The 14687-nt window shown below is 39.3% G+C and overlaps 1 protein-coding gene across 6 annotated transcripts in view; it reads left to right on the forward strand.

The window, feature by feature from the left end:
* Positions 1–14687, forward strand: part of ctdp1 (CTD (carboxy-terminal domain, RNA polymerase II, polypeptide A) phosphatase, subunit 1) — a 94007-nt gene that overhangs the window by 674 nt on the left and 78646 nt on the right. For 5 of the 6 annotated variants that reach the window (XR_013904739.1, XM_026155959.2, XM_026155961.2 and 2 more), the window contains exons 2-8: positions 729–812; positions 3081–3174; positions 5081–5209; positions 5623–5773; positions 6638–6728; positions 7519–7685; positions 12789–13832. Coding sequence is in view for 5 of the 6 variants with exons in the window: in XM_026155959.2 (XP_026011744.2) it covers positions 729–812; positions 3081–3174; positions 5081–5209; positions 5623–5773; positions 6638–6728; positions 7519–7685; positions 12789–13832 (1760 nt within the window). In the remaining variant the exon portion in view is untranslated. The remainder of the gene's footprint in view (positions 1–728; positions 813–3080; positions 3175–5080; positions 5210–5622; positions 5774–6637; positions 6729–7518; positions 7686–12788; positions 13833–14687) is intronic. The other variant, XM_026155960.2, reaches the window with a different exon arrangement.

A 14687-nucleotide genomic window follows, 5' to 3' on the forward strand; every position in this document is an offset into this window, starting at 1 on the left:
ATGATTGAATTCCCAAAGCTCCGCACTTTTGTTTTGAAGGCACGACCACGTGGTAGATGCGCTCGTGCTGTGCTGTTTGCCTTGACGCAGCCACTATCGCGTGCACAAAATTGTATACAAGCAGTGCAGATTGACAGGTAGAAGAGTGACCCTGGAGGCAGCCGTTATCCTCGTGAGCTTGAACCAGCCGTATATATATATACTTTAACGCGTATTAATTCACAGTAACGGGAGAATTAATACGCGTTAATAGCAGTTAATTACCAAAAGAGGAGATTTTGAAGTTCGTTTTAAATGGTTTGACCGGTCTTTTTGTGCTTTATTATGTATTAGCATCACTTTTTATGCGAATTATATATCAGATTTAAAAGAAATGTTCTGTTTTTGAAATCTTTACATTTAAATTCGACACCTTTTGATATTGATACACATTCAAAGCTGATATAGTTGTTATTTGCTGTTAGGAAAGGGCCGTGCTGCTTTCAGGTACTCTTTGTAAACTCTTGCTCCCTGCTTAATCTACTGCTAGCTATTTATAGTACTTTTACAGCGTCTTATTATTACAGCTAAATAAAATAAAACACCTAACTAATACCTTTCTTTATATGTTTCTTTATATACTTGCATGCTACAGTTAATGAGAATCTGTGCACAGTCTCAGGCTTCAGTTTGCAAGCAAGTAAACTGGGTCTTTAATTATTTTCCTGTTTTTTTTTTCCTTTTTGCAGGGGCACCATAGCCAGAATAGAAGAATGCAGCCATCCCATTGTCATGAAGGGCTTATGTGCCGAATGTGGTCAAGATCTAACTCAGTAAATACATGCTTTATCTCTTTCTTTCTTTTTTTGTTTGTTTGTCTTTAACTTAAATCTTTGTGTTTTTCTGATCTGCTCATGCATTTCCCCCCAAGAACTACAACTTACCCCTTTTTATTACATAGATATATCTATAAACAATAAAACAAACTAAAATGGAACAGCAAACCACTCATTTGGGATGGATGTCACGGTTGCATCATTTCACATGCTGGTGGCAGAAGAAAAGGGGGGGAAAGTGAACAAAACCTAGCAAAATGAGTAAATGAAAACTATTCTGAAAACATTGGTCAAAAAATTAAAAACATGTTTTCTTTAAAAAAAGATAGCTGTGACGTTTACCCAACGCTGTTTTCAAAGACAAAAACCAAGCAAAATGCCATTATTGGTAGGCTTTAAATGTACAAACATGATTAAATGTAAACCAAAATAATATGATGATAATATCTTTGATATTACATTTACTCAATTGTATGAATGAACTTAAACTTAGCTAAGCATTTGAACTATGTGATATCATTGTTTTTAAAATGTGATTACAGAGGATGTTTTAGTAGGGAGGCATTTGTAGATCTAGAGAGTCCAGACTTTGTTTTTCCACTTGTTCAACACCATCTATGTATGGAAGCTCCATAGAACCTATGTCTTATAAAGCCTTATTTTCTGTCCTTGTGCTTTGGGTAAAGGCAGTATGTCTTTCTTTTGTTTTCTCTGTCTGTTTTCTTGGAGCCTGTCCAGCCTGTCATAGGAGTGATAGATGCCAGTCTATCACTATCACTAATCCAGAGAGACAGACATTCATTCACACTTAGATTTACCTCTGTGGCCAATTTAGAATCACCAGTTTAACCTAATATACAAGTGTTTGATCTGTGGGGCAAAGCTCATCTACAACACTTACCTCAAGATACTTAAAAAGCACATTATTGTTGTTTATATACATAATCTACTCAATTGATTTGATTTGATTTTTGAAAGGTTGCTACAGCTAGTTAGCTCAAACAACAATCTACTGGTTGACTTTCAGTTAGAGTCAAACCCTTTGCAAGATGCAAAAAGGTTCTCAGGAGCTTTTCAAACCATTTTTTACCCCTCAGCCATTAAAGTTAAAATGAGTATAAATCTCAAAGTCAAAGGTTAAATGTTATACAAATGTGATAACTCGAGGCTCGTAGGCTTTTAAAATTGATACCATAGGTGTTCCTTCTCGGAGGCTGAGGGGTAACGCTGGCTGTTACCAGTAATTTTAATATATATACTTCTCTTCTGCCCCACCTCTGAAGAATTTGGTTGCAGCCAATGTCCACCCCTCACTGAGCCTGGCTGTGCCAGAAGTATCTTTCTATTAGATGTGAGTTCTTTCTTCCCACTGTCTCTAAGTGCTAGCTCATATAATCTTCTCATTATTGGAGTTCTCTCTCTAATAATGTAGAGACATTTATATTTTTGATACAAAAAGGCTAAGGTTACATACGCGGCATTAACCAGTTATATTTAATGTCTAAGTTACTTGTGGTCTCTCAACTCAAGCAGCCTGTTTGCTGGGAAACAGTCCTGTATAAATGGTAAAAAGTTCATGCTGACAGTGCCATGCAGGCACCAGTTGTAGTCGTGGTTCAGTTAGAGAATACTTTTGGAACCTCATAACTTTGAAGCTCATACTTTTACTGAAATTAAACACTGACTGAATGTAGTGCTTGCGATATAACCTGATTCATTTATTGCCATCAGATGGTGCCAGAGATCATATACAGAGTGCAGAGCTGCAGCTCTGGTCCCAAATCAAGCACTCGCACTCTGCAGTTTTTCTTTGTATCACTTTGGTAAAGCAAGAGCATTTGAAGCTATTAATAAAACTCCAAAACACACCAAATGATTTTTACATAGACCCACAGTCTGTGTTTTACTATAATTGCTGCTGCTGCTGCTGCTGTTGTTGTTGTTGTTGTTGTGAAGTAAAAGTCTGGCTCTTTTTCTGAAGGTATCAATATTGAAGACAGAGTTTACATGATGTGGCACAGAATTGCCTCAGCAGGTGTTACTTTTGGATGTCATGTTAACATATTCCTGAAGTAGCTTGAAATGCTCACCATCACTTTGTAAGTGAGGTGTATTCTGTGCTCACTGCAAACATAGCGGCTGTCAAGTGGAGCAGTTTCAAATCTGCATGTTTTTCAAAGCTCTCTTTTTATTCCCGGCGCAATATGTTCAAGGACCTGAGAGATACAAAAAATGTGTGACGCCCACTCTGTTTTTCTTTCTCAGGCTCCAGAGCACAAATGGGAACCAGCAAACTCCCATCTCCACAGCAACAGTCTCCATGGTGCATAGTGTCCCTGAGCTGATGGTGAGCTCTGAGGTGAGTCATATGATGAAGCTACGTGGAGGACTGGACTGGCAGGCCAGATAAACCTTACGCGTGTGTGTTTGTTTTTGTTTTGTTTTTGTTTTTTTTATTGCAAAAGTCGAGTAGTCCTAATTCCGGTAAATATGACTTGCATTTTTATGATTGATTAATCAGTTAAATGTAGGTGACCACGCATTTGCAAGTTCTTGACTGGTCTTACCAAGAGCGCTATTCCGCTAGTACTTACTCGGCTTGACTCAACGCAACTCTGTTTCAGTCGTTTTCCATCACAATTGAGTAAGATCTAATGCAGGTGCAGTCGTTATAGCAACGGCAGAAAGTCCTGTGATGTCATTTGAATGCGACACAAACACAACAACAATGATGCCAAGGTATATCTGCTGCTATGTGGTGTGTGTATGTGTGTGGGGGGGGTCACAGTGTTGTGTTCTTCTGTAGCCATTTCCCTTGTTGCTGGGTGTCACTCGCTTGCATACAGTCTGTTGATGTCACATTTTCAATTTGCCTCAGATCACTTGGAATCCCACCCGAGTACTGGTACCATTAGGTAGTACTACCACCTAATGAAAAACCATAAAAAGAGCCAAGCTGAACTGAGTAGGTACTACTGAAAAAGGCCTGTAATAGCTGCTTTGACATTGAGCTAATTCATTTCGACCTAAATCAGAGTAAATGTGCAGTAAACATGAAATAAAGTAATGTGATAAAGTTTTTACAGACTTCTGTGCTGTCCTGTGAAACTCTTAAGTGCACCCTGCGATTCAGTAGGCTATCAAACCAGTCCTAACAGTAATAACTTGAAGTAATTGCTAATAATATAGAACACAGTTGTTATGGAAGAACTGACGCTTTACAATGTTGCTTCAGTTCATTGAGGTTTGCAGGAAAGGTTCAACTCCTGCAGCATCTTGATTCTTTTCTTTTTCAGCTATTCTTTTGTAGATTTGCTGCTTGGGATCTTTGTCCTGCTATTTAACAACGTTTCTGCCAAGCTTTAGCTTTTTAATAGATGACCTTATATTTGACTCTACAGTACTTTGGCATAGAGAGTACTTAATAGTCGACTTGGGGACTACAAGGAGCCCGGGACTGTGGTTGCAAAACAAGCTCAAACCTTCACACCTCCACCACTGTGCTCGACAGCTGGAATGAGGTGTTGATTTGGTTTTCACCAGACGTGGCTTTGTGCAATTTGGCCTTTGTTCACACATTTCCAGTGGCTTGTTCATATGCAACTTTGCAAATGTATTATTTGTAGAGAGACAAAGTTTTCTTCTGGCAGAAAAATGCTACACTTCTCCAGTCTTCTTATACTGTAACAAACTTTAGTATGCTATCTGAGGCTTGTAGAGTAATTTGTTTGTTTACATTCTCTCTCTGAGGATGTGCAGTCTGACTTTGGGCTGAATTTGGTGGAACATCCACTCCTGGGAAGATTTACCTTTAATATTTTGTCTTGGGAATAATCCTTGTGGCTTCAGAACCAGGAACCTCAGATTGTTTGGAAATGGTCTTCTCACAGCAACAATTGCTTCTCTAAAATAAGCCTGACATCTTTCCTTCTTTGATGTTGTTAACGCTCATGTTGTTCATTCTCACACTTAACAATGGGATCTGTGTCCATCTTTTATATACAGGCCATAGCTTTAAAAGCAGAGAGAATTTTATTTTAAATGAGAGCATAAACAAATGACCTGGACGCAGCTACTGTTCGTTAAGTTTCTATCAAGCACTTAACTAACAATTTCACACAAACTTAAACAAAAAATTCTTAACCATAAACCTTGAAAATATCTCTCTCTAATATCTCTTGCACCTGTGCTGTACAAAAACACAACCTAGAGTGTGCAAACGTTTTTCTAATTTTCCACTCATTACCTTCAATCGCTCCCAACAGCAAGCAGAACAGCTGGGCAGAGAGGACCAGCAGAGACTGCACCGCAACAAAAAGCTGGTCCTAATGGTAGACCTGGACCAGACGCTGATTCACACCACTGAACAGCACTGCCAACGGATGTCCAACAAGGTATTGGTCTCCCCTCATACAACTATCACTGTCAGCAGGGTTTTTATTCTACCACGTCTTTTGATTTCTAGCAAAGTGCTATTTTGAAACACTCGTACAATGTAGCTTTTGTTGAACAGCCTCCGCTGTAGCAACAAGACACTGCTATAGGATATTGATAAATGCTAAAATGATCTCTAAAAGTAGCGCAAATAAAAGAATCATAAATCAGTCTGTAATGTAGCTACACACACAAACACACACTAAGCTGCTGAGCCTGCCCATGTATTTCACAAGTCCTTGTTTTCCCATTAAAAACAAGATCAAGGGGTTTTCAGTTTGTCGGCAATGATAATGTCTTTAATAGTGCATCCTGATACCCAACCCTGCAGCTTCTTTCTGACGTTTTCTTAATCTCTTGTTGTGTCCTTCAGGGCATTTTCCACTTCCAGCTTGGCCGAGGAGAGCCTATGCTTCACACACGACTTCGCCCACACTGCAAGGAGTTCTTGGAGAAAATCGCCAAGCTCTATGAGCTGCATGTCTTCACATTTGGGAGCCGCCTTTATGCACACACCATTGCTGGTAAGGAGCGTATTGTTTTACATGTTGCAGCACCTTTCCACTTTAAAGTTCGGATATGTATTAAATCACCTTACACTTTCACTTTTTGCATTTTGACACTTTGGGAAACTTTTCACCTTGTACTACCCGTTTGTGTCCATAAGAGGGGAGTGTCTGCTCATACTTTGTGTTCTTGCTGATGTTTTGTTGGATCACTTATCTATCTGCAAGCTGCAGTTGTACTTAAACTTTAAAACGCTTACTAAACCCATGTAATGTCTCAGATGTTAGCAGGTTTCTTGCCAAGTTTGCAGATATTTACTTTGCACAGCGCTTGGCTGCTCAAAGTAATCCTGATGTTGCTTTCTTTCTAAATGAAAATATTTTACAGCTTTCTGATTCAGTAACGTTATATTGATATGTTAGTGTGTCTAAGCAGCTTGTTTTTAGTATTCTGGGTGCAAACTTTCATCAGGCAATAAATGGTAGGGGCAGTCTCACTCTAGTACTGTTCTGCCTCCATATGATGAATGTTTAATGCATTTTGAATTGGATTTTACTGCTGACCCTGATGCAGTGATTCAACATGTTTGAGATCAGCGCTCCTGCCATTGACAGCTTTTGCTGTGGTTTCGCAGCCTGTACAGTGGCTGTCCTGTTTAGTCACTGTACATTACTGTCCACGTTTCTTGATAGACATTTTATTTCAGTAAAAATCCCTGGGAAACTTGGATTGATTGCATTCAGGAAGACCAAAGAGAAGGTCAAGAAAAGCTTGTCAGTTTAAGAAAAATATCCACTGTTGTGTTGAAGAAGTGGTTACAGTTGCATAGATTAAAAAAATAATAATAATTTAAATCTGCATTTTTTTGCTTTTCTTTATAGGCTTCCTGGATCCTGAAAAGAAGCTTTTCTCTCATCGAATCCTTTCTAGAGATGAATGCATCGATCCATTCTCAAAGACTGGGAATCTTAGGTGAGAATTTCCTACCTAAGACTAGATCGGTCGCTCACAGCTTAGTCTAGTGATCAGTCCTTGTCTTCTGTCTGGACTCTACTATACAGGGTTTTGTTTTAAAAACAAAGAGAAAGATTCGGGGTATGTTTCTTTTGGTTTTCTTTGGTGGTTATGTAAGGATTTGATTCTAGTATTTACACTCGGTTTCCAGTTGTGTAACAAGTTGTTATGCTTTGCCTTCTCCTCTGATTGGCTGTGTTCCGAGTGCGTGGAGGAGAGACTTTACACAGGGGGCGGAGCAGTGAGACACAAGGTGAAACAGAGAGCAGAGGAGCAAAATAAGCGTGACAACAAAATGAGTAGAGAATTCACTGAGTAAAAAAACATGAATAAAACATTTCTTTTTGTTCCGTTTTTCTTTTTTTCTTTGTTTGTTTTTGTTTTAAGCAGATAATAACCAAAAACCCAGGAGCTGGTTAATCCAAATAATTTTCTTAGCGCCATTATCCATTTGTTTAATGTCTTTATTGTCATTGTTTGTTCATGTTTGTGCAGCACAAATGGTAGAGCTCTATTGTTCTTTCTCAGTGTCACTTATGAGTGGTTGCCAGCGATGCCTCTTCTTGGAAACCCAAAAGTGGAACTTTGATATAAGAAATTGATGTTCCCCTTATTTCCCTGTAACCACAAATAACACTACTAGATTTTTAATGGGCTGTCTGTGTTGAGCATCTGCCATGACGCTCAGCAGTTTTACTGTTGTTTTGAGCACTGTCTTTCTTTCTTTCTTTCTTTCTTTCCTGGATAGAAACCTTTTTCCTTGTGGAGATTCGATGGTCTGTATCATCGATGACCGAGAGGATGTGTGGAAATTCGCACCTAACCTCATCACTGTGAAGAAATACATTTACTTCCAGGGCACGGGAGACATCAATGCTCCTCCGGGATCACGGGAAGCTCAGATGGCCAGGAAAGGTATGGTTCACCCACTCATCTTTGATAAGGTAATATGTCCATTAAAAACAATCTGGACCAACAATTCTTTTATGCAGGTAAACACCCTGTAATAAGATTATTTTCTTCTTCCTGCTCCTCTTCACACATGGTTGTAGTGCTTTTTGATAGAAAGTGTGGTTGGTTTGTTTGAATTGTTGTACCAAGTGTGAAATAAATAAATAAATAAAATAAAAATAAGTGATGCTTAGAGAAGTTTAATTGGAAAACACACTATCTCATGGTTCTCTGCCTTTAATCAGAAATTTATGCCTGCAGTGGTGATGGGAATCTTTGTGGGAAGTGTCTGGGCTATAGTTGAGGGTCACTTCCAACAATCAACTATTTTATTTATTTATTTAATGACGCAGTCAGATAAACAGGAGCCGAATTAATTGTCCAGTTTCAGACATTACATAGATTGTTCACTAAATGCTTTCGTTTCTGTTTCTGTCTGGATCAGATATTAATGTTCCTCAAAAGACTGTAAAAATGTAGCAAATTGTACATTTGTTTAAAAACGAAGAAACTTCACAACCACAGACGAGGCTCGCGTAACCTCAACCACTAATATGTCAAGTTCAATTCAATTCAATTTTATTTATATAGCGCCAAATCAACAAAAACAACAACAGTCACCTCAAGGCGCTTTATATTGTACAGTAGATCGTACAGTAATAGATACAGAGAAAAACCCAACAATCATATGACCCCTATGAGCAAGCACTTTGGTGACAGTGGGAAGGAAAAACTCCCTTTTAACAGGAAGAAACCTCCAGCAGAACCAGGCTCAGGGAGGGGCGGGGCCATCTGCTGCGACCGGTTGGGGTGAGAGAAGGAAGACAGGATAAAAGACATGCTGTGGAAGAGAGACAGAGGTTAATAACAGATATGATTCAATGCAGAGAGGTCTGTTAATACATAGTGAGTGAGAAAGGTGACTGGAAAGGAAAAGCTCAATGCATCATGGGAATCCCCCGGCAGCCTACGTCTATTGCAGCATAACTAAGGGAGGATTCAGGGTCACCTGGTCCAGCCCTAATTATATGCTTTAGCAAAAAGGAAATTTTAAGCTTAATCTTAAAAGTAGAGATAGTGTCTGTCTCCCGAATCCAAACTGGAAGCTGGTTCCACGGAAGAGGGGCCTGAAAACTGAAGGCTCTCAATTCAATTCAATTTTATTTATAAAGCGCCAAATCACAACAAAAGTCGCCTCAAGGCGCTTCATAGGTACAGAGAAAAACCCAACAATCATATGACCCCCTATGAGCAAGCACTTTGGGACAGTGGGAAGGAAAAAAGCTGGTTCCACAGAAGAGGGGCCTGAAAACTGAAGGCTCTCCCTCCCATTCTACTTTTAAATACTCTAGGAACAACAAGTAGGCCTGCAGAGCGAGAGCAAAGTGCTCTAATAGGGTTATATGGTACTACAAGGTCATTAAGATAAGATGGGGCCTGATTATTTAAGACCTTGTATGTGAGGAGCAGGATTTTGAATTCAATTCTGGATTTAACACGAAGCCAATGAAGGGAAGCCAATACAGGAGAAATCTGCTCTCTCTTTCTAGTCCCTGTCAGCACTCTTGCTGCAGCATTTTGGATTAGCTGAAGGCTTTTCAGCGAGTTTTTTGGACATCCTGATAATAATGAATTACAGTCGTCCAGCCTGGAAGTAATAAATGCATGAACTAGTTTTTCAGCGTCACTCTGAGACAGGATATTTCTAATTTTAGAGATGTTGCGCAAATGGAAGAACACAGTCTTACATATTTGTTTAATATGTGCATTGAAGGACATGTCCTGGTCAAAAATGACTCCAAGGTTCCTCACAGCGTTACTGGAGGCCAAGGTAATGCCATCCAGAGTGAGAATCTGGTTAGATACCATATTTCTAAGCTTTTCAGGGCCGAGTACAATAACCTCAGTTTTATCTGAATTAAGAAGCAGAAAGTTAGCGGCCATCCAGGTCTTTATGTCTTTAAGACATTCCTGCACTTTAACTAATTGGTGTGTGTTATCTGGCTTCATAGATAGAGCTGGGTGTCATCTGCATAGCAGTGAAAATGTATGCTATGTCTTCTAATGATACTGCCTAAGGGAAGCATGTATAATGTAAACAGAATTGGTCCTAGCACTGAACCCTGTGGAACTCCATAATTAACCTCAGTGTGTGAAGAGGACTCTCCATTTACATGTACAAATTGGAGTCTGTTAGATATGATACAAACCACTGCAGTGCAGTACCTGTAATACCTACTGCATGTTCTAATCGCTCTAATAGGATATTATGGTCGACAGTATCGAATGCTGCACTAAGGTCTAGCAGGACAAGCACAGAGATGAGTCCACTGTCAGAGGCCATAAGAAGATCATTTGTAACCTTCACTAAAGCTGTTTCTGTGCTGTGATGAGCTCTGAAACCTGACTGAAACTCTTCAAATAAACCATTCCTCTGCAGATGATCTTTTAGCTGTTTGACAACTACTCTTTCAAGGATGTTTGATATGAAAGGAAGGTTGGAGATTGGCCTATAATTAGCTAAGACTGCTGGGTCTAGAGATGCTTTTTGAGTAAAGGTTTAACTACAGCCAGCTTGAAGACCTGTGGTACATAGCCGATTATTAGAGATAGGTTGATCATATTTAAGATCGAAGCATTAATTAATGGCAGGACTTCTTTGAGGAGTTTTGTAGGAATGGGGTCTAAAAGACACGTTGATGGTTTGGAGGAAGTAATTATTGAAGTTAACTCAGAAAGATCAATTGGAGAAAAAGAGTCTAAATGAATATCAATGGTACTGAAAGTAACTGTAGATAATACTACATCTGTGGGATGATTATTGGTAATTTTTTCTCTAATGATAAGAATTTTATTTGTGAAGAAGTTCATGAAGTCATTACTAGTTAACGTTAAAGGGATTGTTGGCTCAAGGGTACTCTGACTTTGTCACTTTTCAAGGACCAAGAAGCTATGTTCTTCTTTTATACTGCCAGTCTTCAGAACTAATAACACTGACATCAACAGTGCTATTTTTAAATGTTTATTTAATAATTTAGCATATTTACATGCCAAAACTAGCACAACCAACTTATCTTACCCAGACAACCAGAACTATCAATGTTGGCATCCTGATTTCATTGAAGAAATTGTGAGTATCAAACACTTAATTTCTGCCGTCCTGCTGAGCTGAATTGTGATGCACCATTTTTCAATCACATTATATTTATGAATAAATCAGAGACCAGGTGGTAGTTCAATATTCTAAAGCAATATAGTGGACAAAGCTCTGAGGCATTTGGTATTGCTCTCAAATATTTATTCCCCAGTAGATCTACTTTTCTGTTTATATTATAAACCCCACTGATTCAAACACAGAAGATTTCAGCCATATTTTCTATTAAAAAAATTTAATATGATAAAGATTGATCTTAAAATTTTAATGAGCTGTTTATGTTGTGGTCCAGCTGAAGCTTAGCCTATTGCATGGTTAACTGATATATCACTAAATAAAAATAAATAAATAAATAACAATATAGGACCAGAGCTGTGTGGGTTATATCATGGGTGAGTTCCAGTTACATTAAATGAAAAGTTCTTGCTCTTACCACGCAATTGTCAACCTTTCTAAGCTTGAAATGCATCACATAATGTCAGAGTAATTGGTTCTTTGTACTTTGGAATATATTAGCCTTTTTTGAAAAGTTTGTTTGTTCACTATTTAATTTGCTGAATTCTCTTTCTGATGGCTGATGCACACTGGCCTGCCTCCTCAGATTATTTCACTGCCCTCTCTCGTCCATCCAGCCCTGTGGGTCACAGTGATACAGCATGCTTGTTTGAACAAGGAACCTCATTCGAAGTTTGCAGTAGATCTTTCTATCTTATTAAAATGATAAACTCCTTTGCTTGAAGAAAACATGACAACCTGATTCCAAATTTTTCTTTTTTAATTCTGTGCTGCTGATTGGTTAGCACAAAGCGAGTTGCTTTCACCGGAGTGATTCAGTGTACACAACCTCAATTTGTCTTAGAGGAAGACTCTGCTCCAAGAAGTGTTTGCCAAAAGGGGAAATTGGAACAGCGCTTCCTGAGCAAAAATCTAGGAGTGTGAAATGTCAGGAGGGTTATTAGTGAGAGGTTTATAATTGGAGGGCAACAGACCTTCCAGAATTAATATAAAACATGTAACCATCAGCTCGAATAAAGTTATGTGGTTCAAAAAAAGGAAAATGATGCAGGTTAAAATGGTGCAGAGAGCACTGCCTGCATAGGGTTTAACCACACCTGAGACATATTGCTCTTCAACATGTTGCTCTTCACCAGGGATTTCATACAGTCTTGTTCTTCCTCTACCCATGTGTGTTCTGGTACCTAACAACAATGGAATCATTAAGTTAATCGGTACTCAGTAGTACTAATGTAACTCAGTTGGTAACCAGGTTTAATACCCACCCTACTGTTGGCAAATGAAATGATGTGCTGACATGTCCCAAATATCTTTAGCATGGTGGAAGTGAAGAATAATCAGCTAGCTAGCCATACAATCCTCGAAATCGTTCCACCAATAATGAAAAAACACTTTAGACCCGATCCTGTCCTGAAATACACCACCTCACCAACATGTGAGTTTTTTTAGGGAAGTAAGGCACATGTTTGGGGGGCAAAAATTAAAATAATATACTTGGAGTGAGATGGGGAAAAATATTAATTAATGTATTGATTTCCCATTTCACTTTTTTCATAATGGACAGAATAAAAAAACACATTCCATCTTTCTATGAATTTGTTTTCTAAGAATTTTATAAACCAGCACAGTTCTTTTATTCATTAGTTCATTACCATTTTGTTGCTGTCAGTACTCCATTACTAGTACTGCAACTCTAGTATCAATGCACAACCTCTGTTGAGCACATCAGTTGTAGAAGATAATCTTTGATGACCACTGGCAGTAGCTAAGTCCTTAACTCACCTTTTTAATTGTTGTTGTAACTTTTGGGAATCAGAAGCTGATCTCACTGTAGTCCCACCTCTAGGTTCTAATTCGTGTGTCCTTGAATACTTTTAAACTTCTATGTGTTTTTCCAGCAGGAGGCTCTTCGAGTCGACCAGCAGAGAGCACAGAACAAACAGGGACGCTTGGTGTCGATGAGCAAAATAATGGCCTCAGGAAAAGGGCAAAGGACAATAATGTTTCCAGAAAGGAAGAGTCCATAGCACCTCAGTCTTCTCAGGACATGCCATCAAAAGAACGGACACACCCGACAGCGGATGAGGACGAATCGGGACAAAATAAAGGTTCAGAGACTGAAACAAAACCTGTGGAAGAATCCAAGGACACCCAGAGAGATGAGATTACAAATGTTAAGGAAGACGATACAAATGGGACGCAAGAGGACAAGGAAGGTGCAAACTCATCGGCACCAAGACATGAGTCCAATAACCTAGACTTTGACCTTTCCAGTGACAGTGACAGTGACTCCATTACAGAAAAGCCCCCCTCATCAGAGAGTGACGGTGAAAGTAGGTCTGGCCAGACAAAGGAATCCGGTCAGGAAGGAACCACGCAAGAACCTGCTTGTAAGGATGGGGCAAAGGAAGAGGACAGTAAAGGCAGAGCTGAAGGTGAAAGCAGCTCTGACTCACCAGAGCCTTCAGTTCTTCTGCCTGACCCCGAGCTCGGAAATGGCTGCTCAGATAGGAGAGAGCCAGAAACAGAGTCCCAGAATAGTGAACAGTCTGGTGTTACCATGGGCGAGGAGCTGCTGGATCAGAGTATGGAAGATGACGAGGAAGAGGAGGAAGAAGCTGATAATGACCAGGACGATCATCTCATCTATTTAGAGGAGGTGCTTGAAAGGATCCATGCAGAGTATTACGCCCGCTATGAGGCATACTTGAGGAAGGAGGCCTCTGAAATTCCGGACATTCGGAAGATCGTCCCAGAGCTGAAAAGCAAGACACTGGAGGGGACGACGATAGTATTCAGTGGTCTGTACCCCACTAACTACCCCATGGAAAGAACCCGTGAGTACTATCATGCCAAAGCGCTGGGGGCCAAGATCAGCAAGAATCTGATTCTCAGTGCACAAAATCCCAATCGGACAACACATCTCATCGCAGCAAGAGCCGGTATGTACAGATGCGTGCTAGTTAAAGTATAGTGTATAGGCTTTGCTAGTACTGAGTGGTGGATGTCGCAAGTTACATGTACTGTATTAAAAGATGGATGAAGCCATAAGCGTGAAGCAGAGATCCCTTAAACCTGGGACGCATAATGGACAACAGGGGGCAATCTCATTCTCAGTTGATTTATTCCTTTAAGGAATATTTAATTAATGATGGAGTGATTATGTATATAATCACTAGTTTCAACCCTACTTCTTAATAGTTGTGCATAGTGTTCTCAGCTTTAGTTAAATCTGACAATTCAGTTTTTATGGGTTTATTTTCAAGCGTTTCCAAAAAAGAGTGGATTTCAAGTGCTGAACGCCTGCTACCTTTCACTCTTTTTCTGACCTGTTATTTAGCAAGATATAGTTAGTGATTTTCTTTAAGGTAACAATATGCTGGAACTGTGTGATTAATGCAAATTATGGTTTGCTAATGGTGACATTTGGTGAATGGTGAATTTAAGAAAGCTCACGTAAGGCTTGTTTAAATGTCAGTGAATAAAGTGTCATTAGAGTTGATGTATCGTAGAGGTCAGGCATACAGTTAAGCAGTGCGCTGGTGTGACGAGTTCTGGTTAAACTTACGAACATGGTTTAGTTCTTTGCATCAGTACCAATGAAGCTGCAGCAGCATGCTCTGTTTGCCGAAACAGAAACTCAGTAAGGTGGTTATCAGTGAGATTAGATTATACTGACATGCATATGAGCATGCATGCAAGAATGCAGCATCAACGAAAACTAACATTTAGAGATGTAATTGTAAATACAATGAATGACTAATGGAGGAAAAATGTATTGTCATAGCTATACAGCT

The sequence above is a fragment of the Astatotilapia calliptera genome, chromosome 22 (genome assembly GCF_964374335.1).
Source record: "Astatotilapia calliptera chromosome 22, fAstCal68.1, whole genome shotgun sequence".
Classification (NCBI taxonomy): Eukaryota; Metazoa; Chordata; class Actinopteri; order Cichliformes; family Cichlidae; genus Astatotilapia; species Astatotilapia calliptera.